Below are 17,673 nucleotides of genomic sequence, written 5' to 3' on the forward strand. Positions count from 1 at the left end.
ATTTAGTCCAAAATGCTTAGATTTGTTGCAATTGAAGATGTACTTCAACGTGAATGGGAGTTTATAATACCCTATACTTGGGTTTACTATGCATACCCCATAAAAGTAACATAAATAACTGTGACCATTGTTCTGCTTGGAGGCATTGACGGAGCGAAGGCTACTCATTAAGAATTTCATTTCCAAAACTGTGTTTTCCCAGAGCCCCGCTACACCTAAAAATAACCCCATAGCTCAGCATTAAAGTATGAAATTTTATCCATACATAAATCAAATATTGAACTTTTCGTGACTTTTTCGTAAATCGTCAAATCAGTTGCGTTGCTTTGTTTGCCACAAATCAAAGTAAACATTGACTGGTTCCATATTGAATACTCGTTCGGGAACCGAAAAGGGGCATATTCGGCTCATACAGATTTACACCACTGAAGCTTCAAATATATTGAGAGTTTAATTTGTCTACAACTAAGTATGGATATTATATGATTAAATAATTGAGGCATTTTAAATAAAAAATATTAAATATTTAAGCTCTACTGCTTCTATATTTTGTGAGCGAGTATCATGAAGTCTAGCAGCTCGTCTAACATTTTTATTCGTTTTCCCGTTTTTTTTTTCCCTGTTCAGTTCCACCTGATTCAGTCAGAAGCACAGCGAAACTACAACCCTCCGACTATACTGTATTCCCATTATCCAAATGGACATTAATGTTCGGGTTTTATGGCCCGCCCCTCCGCCTATTGTCGCCCACATGCATATATTGAGTGGTGTGTCTGCACTGCCATATTATTATTTGCGTGCATTAAGAATCAATAATAATGACAAAAACAAACTCAATTATGAAGTCGAGTTTGGGTGCCAATGGAGCTCGTATATAGGATAGTTTGATTCATTGATGTGCATTAAAGTTGAAAACGAATTTTGAATAGTTGTAATCGTATTAATTTAATTAATTAAAATAGATTTCGAATTTTCTTAGCGTGAAATTCATATGACACAAGGGGAAACATAAAAATTAATAATAAACTTAAGCACCATTAACTAATTAAAACAATAAAAATAAAATAAACTTTCACATATTAAAATGTTGGAGTAAAATATTTATAGAAATATGTAAATTTTATTCAATTTAAAGCTACTAAATCATTATGTATGTATACAAAAAATATTCACCTTTTTAGTTGATAAAGTGAACATTATTCATTTTTTAAAGTAAACCCAATACTCAGGCTCTTCCTCTTCGTAACGTCAGTTTAAAAATGGCTAGAGACCGTTAAATACAACTACGTACATCTATATATGTTATATACGTAACATATGGACAACATTTGATGACCTTGACGTTATGTACATACATATGCATATGTATTTGTTAACACATTAACTATGCCAACTCCACTAAATGCATTCCAAATGTTCCTTTAATGGGCGCACACACAGCAAAACACATCTACAGACAAACACACATACACACACACACACACTCACATGCACAAATAGGCACGCCGGGTATTCGATTGTTTGTCTTTTTAATTGTCAATTCTGTTATTTCAGCAACAAACGCAGGCTAAATGCAAATGCGCTAGCAACAGCCAGCAGCCGTTGCGCTTGCGTTACGTTACGTGGCATTACGTGACACTAGGCGCTTACGTCGTGCAAGCTGACAACGCGAGCAGCGCAGCGCAGCCTAAAAGTCGGCTTCAGTTGTCTTTGGCATGCGAAGCGGCGAGCAACGTGACGAACAAAACTAACGGCGTATACGAAACAGACAGAAAGAGCAAAATGTAAGCGCAGACCGTCAGTGTGTATTAGTATGAGTGTGTATGTGTGTGTTTGAATGAGTAAGAGCTTGCGGCTTTTGCGTTTGTGTTTGTGTTGAGCCAGTGATTTGTTTACCTGTCAAAATAATAAATAAAACTTTCGTGTTGCCAGTGCCGCATCAAATACATTTTTTATTGTTGTTATTATTGTAACTATTGCCGCTGCTGGTGTTGTTGTTGCAGTTGGCATTGGGTGACGCGGAAGCGACTCATGTCGCCTTTTGCCTTGGCTTTCATTTCTTGGCGCCTGCAGTCTGCAGTCTGACCCTCAACTGAAATTGCCGAGTCAAAATAGCTAATATATATTATGCCGGGGCGGCAAAGGGTAAAGACTAAAAAGTACTTTATTCTCAATGACAGGAAAAACGATTTCACTTACGTCTAGGATATTCAATTACATTGCGAGCGCAATTGCTAAATAATGCATTTTCACGCGTGTGCAACAGTTAAATGGAATTCGTGTTCGGAAGCTCTATATTTATCACAACTAAATTGAGGATAGTGCATAGTCGGCTGCGATGTAAATATTACTAGGTTACGGCTCATGATTCATTTGCAATATTTTTACTCTGTAATGCCTTTTTGAACATCTAACTATCAACTACGTTTTAAGCGTCATTAATGTGAACTGATTTGTGATATCTTGCTCTAGGAATTCATTCAAACTGATTTTGGATGTATCAGAATGTCGTTGTCCACGGCGCTGATGCCGCAGCAGCGACCGCAATGCAACCGAAAGAGCGCCCAGATCTTCGCCAGATTCTTCGAGCAGCGATATGGTAACTGGAGTTGTATGAGGAGCAGAGGTATTTGCCGTAGCACACAGGCCGTTCTCGAGCAGCAGGTGCAACAGGTGAGATGTGTCGACCAGCAGCTGGGCGGCTTCATTCAAACACAGCAACGTGGCAGCTTCGTGGCACTGCAGCGAAATCAGCTTCTGGCGCTGCATCGCGAGGACTATAGAATCTATTCGCAGAGCGTTGACTTGGATTCGTTCTTCAGCGAGCAGGAGAAGTGTGATAAGGTGTCGGATGTCTGCCTGCTCAACGATCACTTCATACTGGTCAAGATGCCGCAGCAGGTGCCGGAGCAGAGCCAAAAGCAAGCGCCGCTGCAGCACGTGCCGGAGCTGAACGTCCGTCAGCCTGAACTGCAACGGAAGCTGAGCTCCCGTTTGCCTCGCTGCTTCAAGTGCAATCGCAGCAATCGCGTTTCGCCAATACTCGAGGAGCTGGAGGAGCCCGAGCCAGTGGGCTATAAGCCCTGGATAGTCCACGATGATGACGATGTCGAGGTCTTCAGCTCCACCACACGGATCATACCCGTCCACAGCGAGCAGGAAATGCAGGCCCTTTCGTTGCCAACACATACAGCTGGCGAAGATTCGCTTGTGGTGGAGCAATCGTTGCCAAAGCTGCAGCTGGAGGCGCTGCACACTTCCCCTCCAGCTGCTGTCTCTGTCCCTTCACATCCCATCAGTCGTGGCCCCCTCCACTGGTTCCTCTGGCCCTTTCGACGGCGTCTGCAAAGACGAAAGGCCCCACTTGCTGCCGTCCATAAGACCTACTTCATCACCTGGAAAAAGCCGCCAGAAACCCTGTGGCGTGGCTATGGCGTGGACCGTGCCGTGGCGGACAAAGTCGCGCTACGTCGCTGTCGCTCCGCCATATTTTGAATTGATTTCTAGAGAAACTATTCTCTGTATATTTTGTATTTAAGAATTTGAGAAATACTCAAAAGACCAAATGAACTTATGATGGGATTCAATAAAATAATAATTCAATAAAAAAACATGGATTTTGTGGATTAAATGTTTATAAGATTAATGCAGACATACGTATAGATCTGATAAGAATAGGTATCTAATAAAGTAAAAATATAAATAGCTTGATTATAATATGAAGATTGGCTGGCAAATTCATTAACAAAATATGGTATGGATTATAGTAGTGCTACTTTTTTTTTCTCTCTCTCTCTCTCTCTCTCTCTCTCACACTATCACTCTCTTTCTCTCCTCCCTCCTTCTTTCTCTCTCTCTCTCTCATTTATTTTCATCTCTTACAGTCCACTTTGATATGCCATGTTAAAAAGTTCTCAATCAATGCCAGAGGAACAAACTTCCACAAGTCAAACTTAATTTCCGCGAACATAGGCTATACAAATAAATATATATACATATACTTATTTATAAGGATAATGTGTGTATGTATGTATGTGTATATTAAACGCCAAACGCTAAACGTGCCACATGCCGCATTTAGTTTGCTGTAAAATAAACAAAATAAACGCAGAGTACGTAAATTGCGAGCAAGCTGCAGATAAAGCAAAAACATAAAAACACACAAACAAACTTTCAACTCCTTTCTTTTATTTTCAAAGGAATTTGCACGCGTCCATGAAGTCGACTCGAAGCCTTCCTCTGCTGCCTACTGCGGCAGAGGCTAGGTCTACATTGTCGCAGTTGTTGTTGTTGTTGTTGTTAATGTTGTTGTTGTATGTTGTTGTTGTTGTTGTTGTTGTTGCCGGCGCATACCGTGAAGGGGGCTTCATTAGCTGTTAGTTTGGGCCCTGCCTTCGCGGAATGTCGGGCAATGCCGTTCGTTACTCTCCGCCAGCCGCTAGGTGGCGCTGCTCACGAAGCGTGCGACTAATTACGTTGGCTACCATAAAAATGGAGAAAAGAGTGAACCAATCGCAAGTCAACGACTGCACAATGCTCTGTAAGAGGCTAGTGACTCCTAAACTGTAAATTATACATAATTGCTCTCCAATTAGCAAGATATTTATCCAGGACAGATATATTTTTATTTTAGCCAATCAAATATATTATTTATTTATTTATATATATTTTTGTCATAAATTTACATTTTTTTACTCTTTTTTAATTTGTATATAAAATTATATAAATAAATAATATGAATATTAAATTGAACAAGAATTGAAAAGAAAATCGATAGAAATAAATTAAAGAAAATTAAATATAATATATATAAGTGTATAAAGAAACTTCCTAACATTACCATGTGTATAGCTCTATATACTCCTAATTCCACATGTCCTACAGTGTATATAAAATAACAATACGCCCTCGGAGAAAAAAAAACAAAGTCGCATTGCCAAATACTATGGAATACCCGCGCTCTGGCTCTCACTTGCCCCCTCTCTCACTCTACCTATCTTGCTCCATCTTTCGCTCTCTCTCTCTCTCTCTCTCCCTCTTTTTCTCTCGCGCTGTTTTATGGCAGGTCGACTGCAAGCTCCCCGTGCCGCAATCTACATAATAATAATAAAAAAAAATTAAAATCGTCACGCCAGGCGTCAGTGCAGTGAAGCAATCGCGGCGTGAACAAAGCCCACGGCAAACCCAAAAGGAGTTCGAGACTTGAGACTCGAGAGTCGAGACGGCGACTCGAGACTGGACTGGAGGTCTAGCTATAGCAGTACCGAGGCACCAGGTCATATAATAACAAACCATTAATATTAATATGCAGCAAGAGCAGCAACAGCAGCTAGGTAGCGCCCAGGCGATAAGATGTCTAAGTTTTCTTTTTCATATATCGAAAATCGAAAATAATATGCCCATTGTTCTCTGCTGATTGCCCTTCAGGCGTCAGCCGTCGGCCTGGACTATTTGTCATTAATTATAATGTCAGCTGGGCACAGGTGAGCGCATTAGCATTGTCCATTTATTGTATTAGATGGCATAAGCCCCGCTCGCAGCGTTGCGAGCAAACCAATTCAAACGGGGGGGTTGGGCGCCACCTGTCGGCATGTAGCGGCAGCTCAGCTAGTTAATTAGCTAGAGTTAGCTGGAATTGCTTTTGCTGATGTGCCATTCGGATTAGGATACTAAAAACTGAGCATTTAGCACTCCATTAGCTGTACATGATACCAACTACCTATATATAGCTAAAGATATCTATTTAATGCTGTGCTCTAAAGTAGCGTAACGGTTCCAGAGTCTGGACGTAAATGTGCTCAGTTTGGGATTTGGTTTTGTGGTCCAAACAGAAGACACTTGCTGAGTGCAGCTTGCCAAAAGGAAGCTGACAAGTTGCTAACCAAGAGGTCGACTATAAATACAACCGGCAGAAGGTCCCGCCAAGCATTCCAAATCGATTACGACTATTTTGCAAGATCAAAAGCATCTCCCTCGCTCCCTCTCACTCACACTGTCTCTCTCTCTCTCTCTCTCTGTCTAGCTGTAACTTTTTCTATGTGTTTATTAATAAAACTCCAACTGGCAGGAGGATCGCGAAACAGAAACAGTTGGTGGTAGCATCTCTACAAAGTGTTGACAATGCTCAGTTTTTTTCTAGTTTGCAGTTTGCCGTATTCAGTTTTCAGTTTGGTCCTAGTCCAACTGTGCAATGGCCTTCGACCTGCGCTCGTCGTGTCCTGCAATCATCGTTAATGATCGCAATGTCCTTGTGCGCCTCAATTTGACAAATCAATTTGTGTGAGCTAACAGCATGTGCTGACTCGACTGCCGGTGGGAGAGCAACACGAAACGGGACGAGCAGGACAAGCAGGACGAGCTGGACGAACGAGGACACCAACCGAAGAGCTGAACAACTAAACAGCCAGACAGTAGTTCGTCGTGACAGACCAAACCAAAATGTTTGCCAATAGACATCGATTAAACGATGCCCCTAGAAGTGTCCTAGAGCGAGGCATTCAAATGACATATGTAGGAAATACAGGTCTATATAGACTCGGAAAGTTATGGGAGTTATATATAGATGTAATATAAACAAATTTCAAATAGTTTGGAAATAGAAGTACATAAAAAATAAGATAAAAATAATATGTAATGAAATAAATAATATGCGTAAAATAATAAAAGAAAATATTAAAAAAATTTTAAATGAAATGTGGTTTTAATATATTTATAACAAATATAATTTGAATATAAATATAAAAATGTTTGTAGCTTAAGCCTAATCGGAGATAATAGGAGAGCATATTCTTTAAGGAGTTTTTTTTTAACTCTTTATTCATTAGGCATTAGGCACCAGATCATCTTTTTGCTCTATTATCTCCCTTGAGACATGTTTACACAGGTTTAGCCTATGTACTTTATAGAGTGGTCAAGTATTCCTTATACCAACCAATCTAGATTATCCTGTCTAGTCTCAGTGCTTACTAAAACAGACTCCTCCATAACATATTGAGCACAGATTAGGCTCATATGCTAAGCCCAATTGATAAATGATTTCTATAAGGTCAACAGATACATATATTATCTAGGGTACAGGAATACATATTTTAATTGCTTATATCCAATATATATTTATATATTCTATAACATTTACACACATCAGCACTCATAATAACTTCGCTTAACTACGCTTTAGACTAATTATCAGAAAACTAGAGCAGTTAGGATTGATATAGCTTCATTCAGCTCGGACTTTTGGCTATTATCCTCGATTATCCTTGACTTACGGACTTTGCAGGCAGCCTTCAATGCAGTAATGCAGCACCGTTTCAGCAGTTGCAGCAAACACCTCATTAGCAAGGATTATCGGCCCTTGCGAAAGGATCGTCCGCTGGCTGCCTGCCAGGACATGGGTGTCGTTGCACTACCTGACTTTGACTTCGTTTTGAGAGTTCGCGCTGAAAGCTAAGCCTTTCTACGCTTAACTCTTGCCTGTTGACCCACAAAAGGGGTTCATGTCCGAGCTGCGCATGCGCTTCGTCCTCAGACAGGACGAAAAGAATGGAAGGCAAATAAAAGTTTATGATGGCATCGTAAAATGAGTCGAAGTCGCGCTGCTGCCTGCGCTTCTTGCTTCTTGCTTCCTGGCAGCAAAGGATTATTTCCGAACTGCCTTAATCCTCGGCCAGTGTTTATGCTGCTTGTCTGTCCCAGGCAAATCCTATCACCAGCCCGAATCCAGAATTCTCAATCCCGCATCCCGACTCCTGCCTCCTGGAACTCGCAATTTATTCGCACACAGTTTGCACAAATATTTGGGATAGTCCCGCTTGACTCTCGCCTCGACCCTGTAAATATTTTGAGGTTTTGCGCTTCTTATGGCCCAGGCAACGCCTGACACCGCCAACTGAACGCCGAATCGAGGTTATTATTGGACCATCAGCGCTTTCATTGCAACAGGTATACGTCTGATCTCTGGCTAACCATTTATAATTATGTCTAAGTAATAACAAATTTTTGGATTTATTATAGATAAGATATTGAATACGGAATACCCTTAGTAATTCAGATTTAATTATATATATACTATATTATATATTATATATTATATATTCTATATTCTATATTCTATATTCTATATTCTATATTCTATATTCATATATTCTATATCTATATCATATATCTAATATTCTATATTCTATATTCTATATTCTATATTCTATATTCTATATTCTATATTCTATATTCTATATTCTATATTCTATATTCTATATTCTATATTCTATATTCTATATTCTATACTCCATATTTTATATTCTATAACATATTCTGAATAATATTTCTTATTTAATCCGTAATACCTACAGTTAGGGCATAATAAATTAAATTTATAGCTCATCTCTGGCTTGGTCGCTGTGGATATATTGTAAATTACTATTTTCCTACCTTTGATGCTCAACACTTTGTTGGTCCATTAATCAAGTCAAGTGAAGTGAGCAGCAGTCAGCCTCCGCCCCTGATCCTCGCTGAGCTCAAGTCGAGCGTCCGCTCCAAAAGTTCATTAGTCGAAAGACTCGACTCTGGCTCCGCTGTTGGGTTCAAGTCCAGCACTGAGCTTACGAACTTCGACTCGGGGAATTGGTTGTAATGCCTTTTCGCTACCGAAAATTAATGCGTAATATTTAAGATTTGTAACATTTACACAAAATACATTTGCCGAGTCTGGCAAAGCTTTCCCAGCTACCGTACTTATGTCTCTATATATTCGTGCGTGTGTGTGTGTGTGTGTGTGTAAAAGGGGAATTGGGGGTCTGTTGATCAAATTTTAATTAAAGTTAAAATTTATTGAGCTTGTTGCATTATTAGCCTGGCTGGAGATGACGAGAGGGAGAAATCCGAGGTGCTATTAAATTGGCATTAGACAAGCTTCGTAATTTGGGCAATAACCTATAAAAATTAAATAAACTAAAATACAATTTCTTGTAAGCATTTCCAAATAGAATGGAATATATAAATAAAATATATATGTATAAAGGAAATGAAGCAAGAGTTTCAATTAAATTTTATCCATACAACCGGATTGTGATTGTTATATAAGTAATATTAGAATAGTAGTAGATTTAGTAGTAGATTTAGTAGTAGATTTAGTAGTAGATTTAGTAGTAGATAACAGTAGCTGCATCATGCCATGACATATTAGTTTTCATAGAGATAGATAAATCCCTGATTGTGGATCTACAGCAAGAATACTATCTTAATTATCTACAGAGAACCATTGCCTTAATACACTTTAACCGAATATCTCACTCTAAGATTCTATAAAAAATACAAGCTCACCGCAAAATGTTAGCCAAAAGAAAAACAAAGTCAAAACCCCGAAATAAATCTCAAGTTCTAAATAGATTTTGTGCAATTTGTGCAAAAATCAGTAAAACCTGTTTAAAAGTACCTGGAACCAGCGAATCCTAAGTCGATTGTAAAGTCAATATTTACTTTAGCTGTCCACAGACAGAAAGAGACAGCATGAGAAAGAAAACACGATTAGGATAAACATTTTTCAAGTTGAAAATCTAGATTAAAATAATATACAACAGAGATATTCGAGAAACAGCCTCGGGGCTTGTCTGAGCTGTCTACGACTCGACAACGAGACTGACTTCATTAATTGCTCACGTAGTTAGGTGTTGAGCTGGATGGGTCGTAGATGCTACGACAGGATAATGTTGGAAATCGAGGTGTGAATTTGAGGTAAATTGTTGGCTCTCAACAGAGGGCAATTAGGCAGTTCGATAGAATCGATCGGCCATTAACACCTTGGTTGGAGTTATTGGTCCAATTCTGATGGTTATTGTAAAAGGCAAAAGGATACTTCCGTAAGACGTACCATTGTGGAGTTTTAGAGAATACCTAAAGAGGAACTACAAAATAGATGCAAGTAAACCAAAAGTAAGTACCTTTCATGCGATCTAGGCGTATCTATTTCTATATTCAAACTCTGAGATTGTAAGAGCTGAATGTTTTTTCGAATAACTAAGTATAGCGAAAATTTTGTAAAATCTATAAACATCATATTTTAGAGTCTTTAAAGTTTATAAAATATGCAAAAAACGATTCTGTTAAGTTATTTTCTTTTTAGTTTAATAAATTTTTGTAGTCCAAACTTACACACAAAAGTAAAAAAAATATATATATAATAATATTAATTAATAAAATATTCATTGAAACGATAAATATCGATTTACCACATATATAATAAATAATGGAGAATCTATTTTGGAATATGTCTTCAGAGACAACATACAGAACAGCTATTCAATAACTAATCGATAACTATCGTTTTGTAACTGCTTAAGTGCATATACTAGAATTTTAGGATGCCAAAAACATGAAAAGTGCCATTTACAGTTTCCTATCTGTACAGCCACGTCCTGAACACTGTGAAAACACGTAGCTCTCTGCAGAGTATGGATGAGTCGTGCGCGTTTCGGCCTGGTCTTAAGCGAAACTGGGCTCACAGCAGGCTGGCCATCGCGAGTGTCCCCGTTGAGTTTGTTGAAATCTTGACGAGAGACGCTACTTAAAGGCCCTAATGTGCGCAGATTTCGCCGAGATTTTCCCAAAAAACTCCCGCTGGCAACAGAAGCGTGTCAAGGTCTGAGCGCTACTGAATGGCCACGGCCAGTTCCAGGGATTCGCCCGAGGGCAATTAAAACCCGCTCGACTATTTTACATAAATTAAAATATATTTACGAAACTTACAAACTGAAGACTTAGGATTACAGAGAAAATATATTGGTAAATGCTTAGAGATTGAATTGTGGAAGCGAGTCCATTTTAGTGTACATGAATCTTTGGCGATGTCAACGGTCAAGGAGGTGACTCAACACCTGCTCCAGGATGTAGCAGTACATCCTGCTACTCCTGCTGCTCCAATAGCTTCTATGGCCTGCTCCTCCCTCAGCTGCAGGTGCTCCCCCTCAGTTTAAGCAGCTCCTCTTGCGCCCTCCTCAGTACCAGGAGTAGAACGGCTGCGGCGGCATCGTTGAATAGTTCATCTTGCTGGGCGAGGAGAAGGCGGCAGCAGCTGCGGCGGCCGCATTGAAGTTCTGCGGCATAAAGTGCGCCGACGAATTGGGCGGATAGTGTGGCGTTCCATATTGGGGATGCGGCGCATGGGGATGGGGATGCGCACCATGTGGATGCCCGTGATGCGGATGATGTGGCATTTGCGTGTGGCTGTGTGTGTGCGTGTGTGTGCTGTTGGTTGAATACGGAGCGTATTGTGCGGCAGCTGTGTGCTGATACGGATGGAACATCTGGTGGGCAGCGGCAGCAGCAGCTGAGACAGATACGTCCAGGATGTTGCTCGTTGAGCTGGTGGAGTTGAGTGAGTCCTCCGGCGAGAGCGGCGCATTGGGCCGCATGCTCTGCATGTTGCCAGTGTTTGTCCAGCTGCTGTAGAGCTGCGGCTGGATGCCATTGGCCACGCTGGCCACACTGGCCGCACTGGCCACGCTGGCCGCCAGATCCGCAGCCTCCACTTTGAGGCCTGACGACAGCTCCTCGCTGCCTCCACTCACATTGGTCAGAGATGTGGGTGTAGCCTCATTGGGCATAACGACGGCGGCCGAGAGGCTGTTGGGCGTGGGCGGCAGCTGGCCAAAGGTGGATGAGATGGACTCATTGGGACTCGGATTACGTGGCATTGTCTGATGCGGCTCAGATTCAGTGCTGTAAACGGAGCCCAGTTGGGATTCATAGTGCGTCTGCTCGACATTGTTGGTCGTCGAGCTGGGCATAATGTAGCTGGCCGTGTTATAGAATTGATGATGGTGCGGCGGCGTATTGGCCGTGTTCAGCGGCGACAAGGTGCTGCAGAGGGGCGAGAGGCTGGTGCTGTGGCTGCTGCTCGGGTTGGTGGGATTGCTGTAGAAGTCGTACGAGTGCTGGTAGATGGAGGCAGCGGCCTCCATGGTCGGCGGCATGCTCATCATGGCTAGTGGTGACAGATGGGCGCTGTTGCTGCTGTTTGTCATGGATGCTGTGGGCGTGGCAGTGCTGCTACTCGATCCGGTTACGGAGTTGTGCTGCTTGCGCAGGCGAGCGCGACGATTGCTGAACCACACCTGGATGCGAGCCTCGGTCAGATTGGTGCGCTGAGCCAGCTCCTCGCGCGTGAAGATGTCCGGGTATTGGGTGCGCTCAAAGGCGCGCTCCAGCTCCTCCAGCTGGGCGGCCGAGAAGGTGGTGCGGCAGCGACGTTGTTTGCGCTTCAAGGCAATGCCCGGCTCGCTTTCACAGTCGGAGACCTCGTCGTCGGTGGCTTTGTTGTGCGTGGAGTTCGAGCCGCACTGATCGGAGCTGTTCGAGTTGGACGAGGGCTTGGCGGAATCCGCCTCAGCAGGCGCATCGCGACCGCGCACCAAGCGAGATATAGCTGAAACGGACGGCACCATGCTACGGTCGCAGAAGCCCTCTCGAATAAGCTTTTCGCGGATCTCCCAGGAGAACATGCCGGGATTGGTGCGTTTGTACTCTTCGATGCGACTCTCGATTTCGGGCGTGGCAATGCGCGGCTTGGAGCCACCAATAACGCCCGGTCGAATGGAGCCCGTTTCCTGGTAGCGATTCAGAATCTTGGACACACAGCCATGGGAGACGCGTAACTGTCGAGAGATCACACACGGACGTATTCCCTCGCCGGCCATGTTGACGATCTTCAAGCGGATATTATTAGGCAACGGACGGCCGTTGATGAACATTCCTCCCAGCTGATTGACACGTCCTTGGCCGCTGTTCATTTCTGTAAGCCAAAGCAAAAATACCGAAAATAGAAAGTTACTTAAGTGTTGCGTTTCCTATTTGCCAGGTAGAAAGAGAGCGAGACAGAGAGACACAGCGACTGAGCGAGAGAGAAGGATCGTGTGCCGATGGCACTTGATTTACGACACCTTCGTACAATTGACTTTCCCGGAAGAGGAAAAGCAATCAAGACGAAGGTCGCGCGACTCGTTTAATGACTTACCTTGCATGGCTGAATATCCATTGAAGAAGGGTCTGTGCATGGCGGCGGCAAAAGCGGTTACAGTCATAGTTCACAGCCACAGAAAAAGTCGCGAAAAAGCTCTACCAGCTCGACTTTTAACGGCCACGGCGAATTCACAACTCGGATTTATTCAATTTCAATTTCGGTTTCACGCACTATTTGCGATAGTTCTCACTTATATCAATAGCCACCAAAATATCTACTTGCTTACAAGTTTGAAGCGAATGCATTTACCAGAGACAACGGTAAATTTGTGTGTTTAATATATATATTTTTTTTTTCTTGAAGTCACGACGTTTGGCGTTGATGCGTCTGGCTCGTTGCGCAGTCGATGCCGTACTGACTTGAGCAGACCAGCGTCGTGCAAGATCGTTGGCTTTCTGTGAAGACGTCGAAAGGCAGCGCGAAAGCAGCGGCAGCCGCAGCTAAAGATGTCAGCCATCGAGGCAGGTAGTAACACGCGGACCAATCACAACGCACCAGCCTATTGCCGACTCGCTTGCACTCGCGCCGATCATCGGCAACAATGTTATACAGCGCCGCCGTCTCGTCGCCAGAGGGCGTCATTAGCAGCGCCAAACAATGGGCCAATCACAGCGTTTCACTCCACAACAACCTTGACTTGAGAGCTGGGAAAAAACAAACTGTGAAGGTGCCAAAGTTCGAGTCCTTGTTCCCATTAACCCGGTTTTCGTACTCCAATTCGTAATCGAATTAGATATTAAATGGGTTGGCAACGCATAATGCAATCGAGTATGCATTAAACTCATTTAGAAGCGTAATATATCCTTTATATATAGATCATTTATGGAAAATTAATTATATGTACAAGTCGGAAAATACTTTTACATTTTACGTGCAGTTCTTCGCAGTTTCCTGAGCCAACTCAACTTGTGTGAGAAATTTATAAGTTTAATATAATAAATGTGTTAATTTAAGGACAATATTATGAGTGAGGACTGTGCTAAAAGTGAATCGATTTTGGCGCAGAATATTATATATCTGACGGACTTAGTTAAACAAAATTAATTGAAATAAACCTATGTATGTGTGCTTCATGCGTTTTTTTTTAAGAACTACATTGATTCTTTAGTCTTATTAAAGAACATATCACAGGTATTTTGATATTGGCATGATGTATAATTCTTAAAATTAAAATTTAGAAAGAGATATTGAGAATTCAACATATTATGTTTTATGTAAGTTATATTCATTTCAAAAATGTAATGAATTAAAATAAGTAAATATGTATATTCCTGAACATAACTGAATGCCTAACCGCCCTGAAGATGCAGTCCTTTCATACCGTACCATATCCTTGTCACGCTCTATCGTAACGCTCTCGGCTGCCTCTCGTTGGATCGGAACCACGTTTTGGGTAACCCCAAAGCGCGTGAGTTTGATTAATTATGAAATTTCATGCAATGGACAAAGAAAAATCCAACAAAGAAATGAATACAAAGAAAGCCAATGGCAAGCGCTGAGCCACAGAAGAGAGAGAGAGAGTGAGAGTGACAGAGAGGCATATAGTGAGAGAGAAACCCAGAGATGCGAGCGCCAAGAGCTGAAATTAATGAAGGCAAACGCCAGCGGTAAAATTGCTATAATACTGCCATATCAATGATAGAAGATCGTGTGACGAATCCTGTCACATCCTGCGCCGAAGGACAAACGGAGGCCGCAAAGGCAACAAAGCCGGGGCTTCTACTGCTCGGTACGGCTGCCCGTTGGCATTTTGGTTAAGCAAACCCAACGGGAGTACCAACTGAAACATTTTCGCCTGGCTGGATAGCACCAGAGCGGCCTTGACAGTCAATTGACCTTGGCCAGGACTCCTGGTCCAGGAGTGCAGCAGAGGAGGTGGGAGACGTGCGAGATAAGCTCAGTGCGTTACTCGCAAGGCCCAATTGGGCAAGTGTTGAGGGCCGTGTTGTACCTCGTTGATTTCTCAATTTGGGCCAACAATGAGCGCTGAAAAGGCAACTCATATAACGCTAATTTCGCGCTATCAACGCTCAAATGACAAACATCACAGTTCCCAATCCCTGTGCCCTATGGCACAACAACAAGAGCAACAACAACGACAGCAACAACAGCAACAACAACGGCTAGGGAACGAAAGGGAACAGTAGGAGGCAGCATCATGCCATAAACATCGCAGCATTTCCACGTAAAGCCTGGCTGCAAAATGCCAATCGCCGTCCGTATGAATAAAGAGTGCTAAAAGACTTTTTATGATGCCCACCTACGGCGCTATGAATGAATATCATCTTCAAGTTTCGCCAGCCGTACCAGCAACGCCTACCTGCTGTCCCGCCCGTCGCATCGAACGGAGCTCGAGGCGATGCGGCGCGCGCGTCCCTTAAAGGAAGGAGCGAATGACACTTTTATCAGAGGCATTGGAGTTATTCCAGAGGGGAATGGGGAAATATTGGGAATATGAAACTTTTCTTTTTTTTTTCATGGAAACGTTATGAAAGTGGGAGATAATGTGAAGGAAACGAAGTAAGAATTATAAAATGTTACGAATGAAAATGCGAAATGCGGAAATTTATTTTACAAAATCATTTCGATTCACATAAAGGAGTGCTTATTGAAATGACGTAAGAAATTATTGCTCAAGACATCTAAACAATATATTAAAAAAATTTAAGAAAAGAAATGCAATGAAAATACTTTTTACAATTCGCTTGACTACCGTTATAGCGACCCATATCGCCTAGCAGCAGAAGACACACCCCCTTTTTGCTGGTATTCAACGCCCACGTACACCTGGTTGTGGTCCAGTTATAATTAAGTTAGTTGTGCCCGCTCCACGCTTGGTTAACACAAAAAATTCACAAAACAACATGCAACAATCATTGTAAAATATTTTGCGCTCTCTATCTCTATCTTCTCCTCCCTCTCTCTCTCTCTCTCTCACACTCTCTTTCTCACTTGATCTCTCTTGCTCGTTCTATCTCTCACTTTGTTGGCCAATCGATTCGCTTTGGCCAAACGTAATGCGGCCTCTTGTCACAGACGCTGTTTAACGGCCTTGATTGTTTGTCCAACTTCCATGACTCTGCCTATTTACCAGCTCCTAATGTCTTTATCAGTAGTGGCTCGTCTGCTGCTTCTTCTTGTTCTTCAAATTTCCATATAACGTACAGCAAACAGAGCTGTTGGAAAGAAAAGGCACATGGGGGGTTGGCGAGGGCGAGTGATTTAAATAGAAATATATGTACATAGTTCGGGTAGGATATGTGTGAAATTCAAGAATATATAGAGTTATTATATCCAGTATTATTGTTAATTTAACTACATTTGTATCATTTGAATTTTTAAAAGCTTTATATATTTTGTAAAATTTGTTATTTAATTTTGTGAGTCTTAAATTAAAACTTGAGTTAAAATAAAATATTGTAAACTAAAATGTTTTTCCACTCAGCCAAAGGGTAATCCACGTGAAACTCTATAGAGTTGCAAATCCTAGATCTGGGTGTGAGCAGTGCAACCTTCTGCGTTCGACAAGGCGTAGTTTGACTTCAGCTCTAATCCGCATTTATTTTTGGTAAATACGAGTGCGAAATGTGCAAAAGCAGTTGCTGCCCACCTCGGACTAAGCCCACCCAATGAAGTTTCCAGGACAGACTGGCATAGAGAGAGAGAGAGAGAGAGAGAGAGAGAGAGAGAGAGAGGGAAAGAGAGGCAGATCATAAAGCAAAAATCCGTGCTAAAGCATGCAAACAAATAGAAAAGATTAAAGATAAAGTCGGACAGCTTAAGAGTTTTTGACTTTTTCAAATATTTGTGAAAAGTTTTCAACAAATTTTGTTGAGCGCGATTAAAGCGGCTAATCGCACTGAAGTCTGGCGTTTTATTGATCAACATTTGTAAACGATTTGCCATGGGCCAGAAGCCGAAGTCTGGTCTGAGCTGGTCCATCCTTCTGCTGGATGGCGTCTCAGGTAGCTGCGAATGCGGCTTAACGCAAATAACGCCCATCGGGCAAGGGGCTTTTCCGATCAGCAGCCAAGGCGAATGCGATTAACCCTTTGCGTTGATCTTGGCTAATTGTAGGCATTAGTTGTTTATGGGTCACGAGCTGCGCTTCCACAGAACTTCATTGTCTCCGAAATTAGCATAGTTTGCGATTTCAATTGAAAGGGCTGCGCGGCCCGGTGTGGTTGCTGCCCACCCAAAAAGAGGAATACAATGCGAAATGCATAATCCAATGGTTGGCCGCAGAAACGCAAGCGAACCGCAAGGGAATCTCTCTAACCACATTTCGACACGGCCAAGCCAGACACTTAAGCAGAGCAGAGAAGAGTCGACCTGCTGTCTGCCAAGTTGGCAAAAAAAAAATGACAAAAACAAAGGTTGCCAAAGTATGTGTGAAGTGGGGCTGCGCAGTGTCCAAATACACCCACTTTTACGAAAGTCATTAGGCTGAGCCAAGCGCAACGAGTGGCAACTGCTAAACGCTGTCGGCACGATCAGAGGCCAACAAATTGATCATTAAACAGAAGGCGCAAGGTAGGCGCAAGAAGCAACAACAACAACAACAATGGCGAGAAGAAGACAAGACTCACATCGGACTGAAATCAAACATCTGGAGGCAACGCTCCCGTCGGGCAGGGAGCATCATCAAACATGCTGCAGGG

General features: G+C 42.3%; 2 protein-coding genes across 2 annotated transcripts; one reads left to right on the forward strand and one right to left on the reverse strand.

The window, feature by feature from the left end:
• The first annotated feature begins 1,687 nt into the window (after positions 1 to 1,687).
• On the forward strand, positions 1,688 to 3,611 carry LOC108649778 (uncharacterized). The gene is made up of 2 exons (XM_018098815.3): positions 1,688 to 1,784; positions 2,473 to 3,611. The coding sequence occupies exon 2, from the start codon at positions 2,506 to 2,508 to the stop codon at positions 3,493 to 3,495; it is 990 nt and encodes a 329-aa protein (XP_017954304.1). The 5' UTR covers positions 1,688 to 1,784; positions 2,473 to 2,505; the 3' UTR covers positions 3,496 to 3,611.
• Positions 3,612 to 10,703: 7,092 nt separating this feature from the next.
• Positions 10,704 to 13,434, reverse strand: prd (paired). The gene is made up of 2 exons (XM_018098807.3): positions 13,007 to 13,434; positions 10,704 to 12,784 (listed from the first exon to the last, which is right to left on the reverse strand). Exons 1-2 carry the CDS (start codon positions 13,071 to 13,073, stop codon positions 10,989 to 10,991), a joined length of 1,863 nt encoding a protein of 620 aa, XP_017954296.1. The 5' UTR covers positions 13,074 to 13,434; the 3' UTR covers positions 10,704 to 10,988.
• Between the last annotated feature and the right edge of the window lie 4,239 nt (positions 13,435 to 17,673).

Source organism: Drosophila navojoa, chromosome 3, assembly GCF_054131105.1.
Source record: "Drosophila navojoa isolate 15081-1374.11 chromosome 3, UAZ_NAV_1.0, whole genome shotgun sequence".
In the NCBI taxonomy this organism is placed as follows: domain Eukaryota; kingdom Metazoa; phylum Arthropoda; class Insecta; order Diptera; family Drosophilidae; genus Drosophila; species Drosophila navojoa.

Coding starts and splice junctions, on each gene's coding strand:
- LOC108649778 (XM_018098815.3), top strand. CDS start 2,506: ATGTCGTTGTCCACGGCGCTGATGCCGCAGCAGCGACCGCAATGCAAC.
- prd (XM_018098807.3), bottom strand. CDS start 13,073: ATGACTGTAACCGCTTTTGCCGCCGCCATGCACAGACCCTTCTTCAAT. Junction 12,785..13,006: donor TGGATATTCAGCCATGCAAG/GTAAGTCATTAA, acceptor TTTGGCTTACAG/AAATGAACAGCGGCCAAGGA.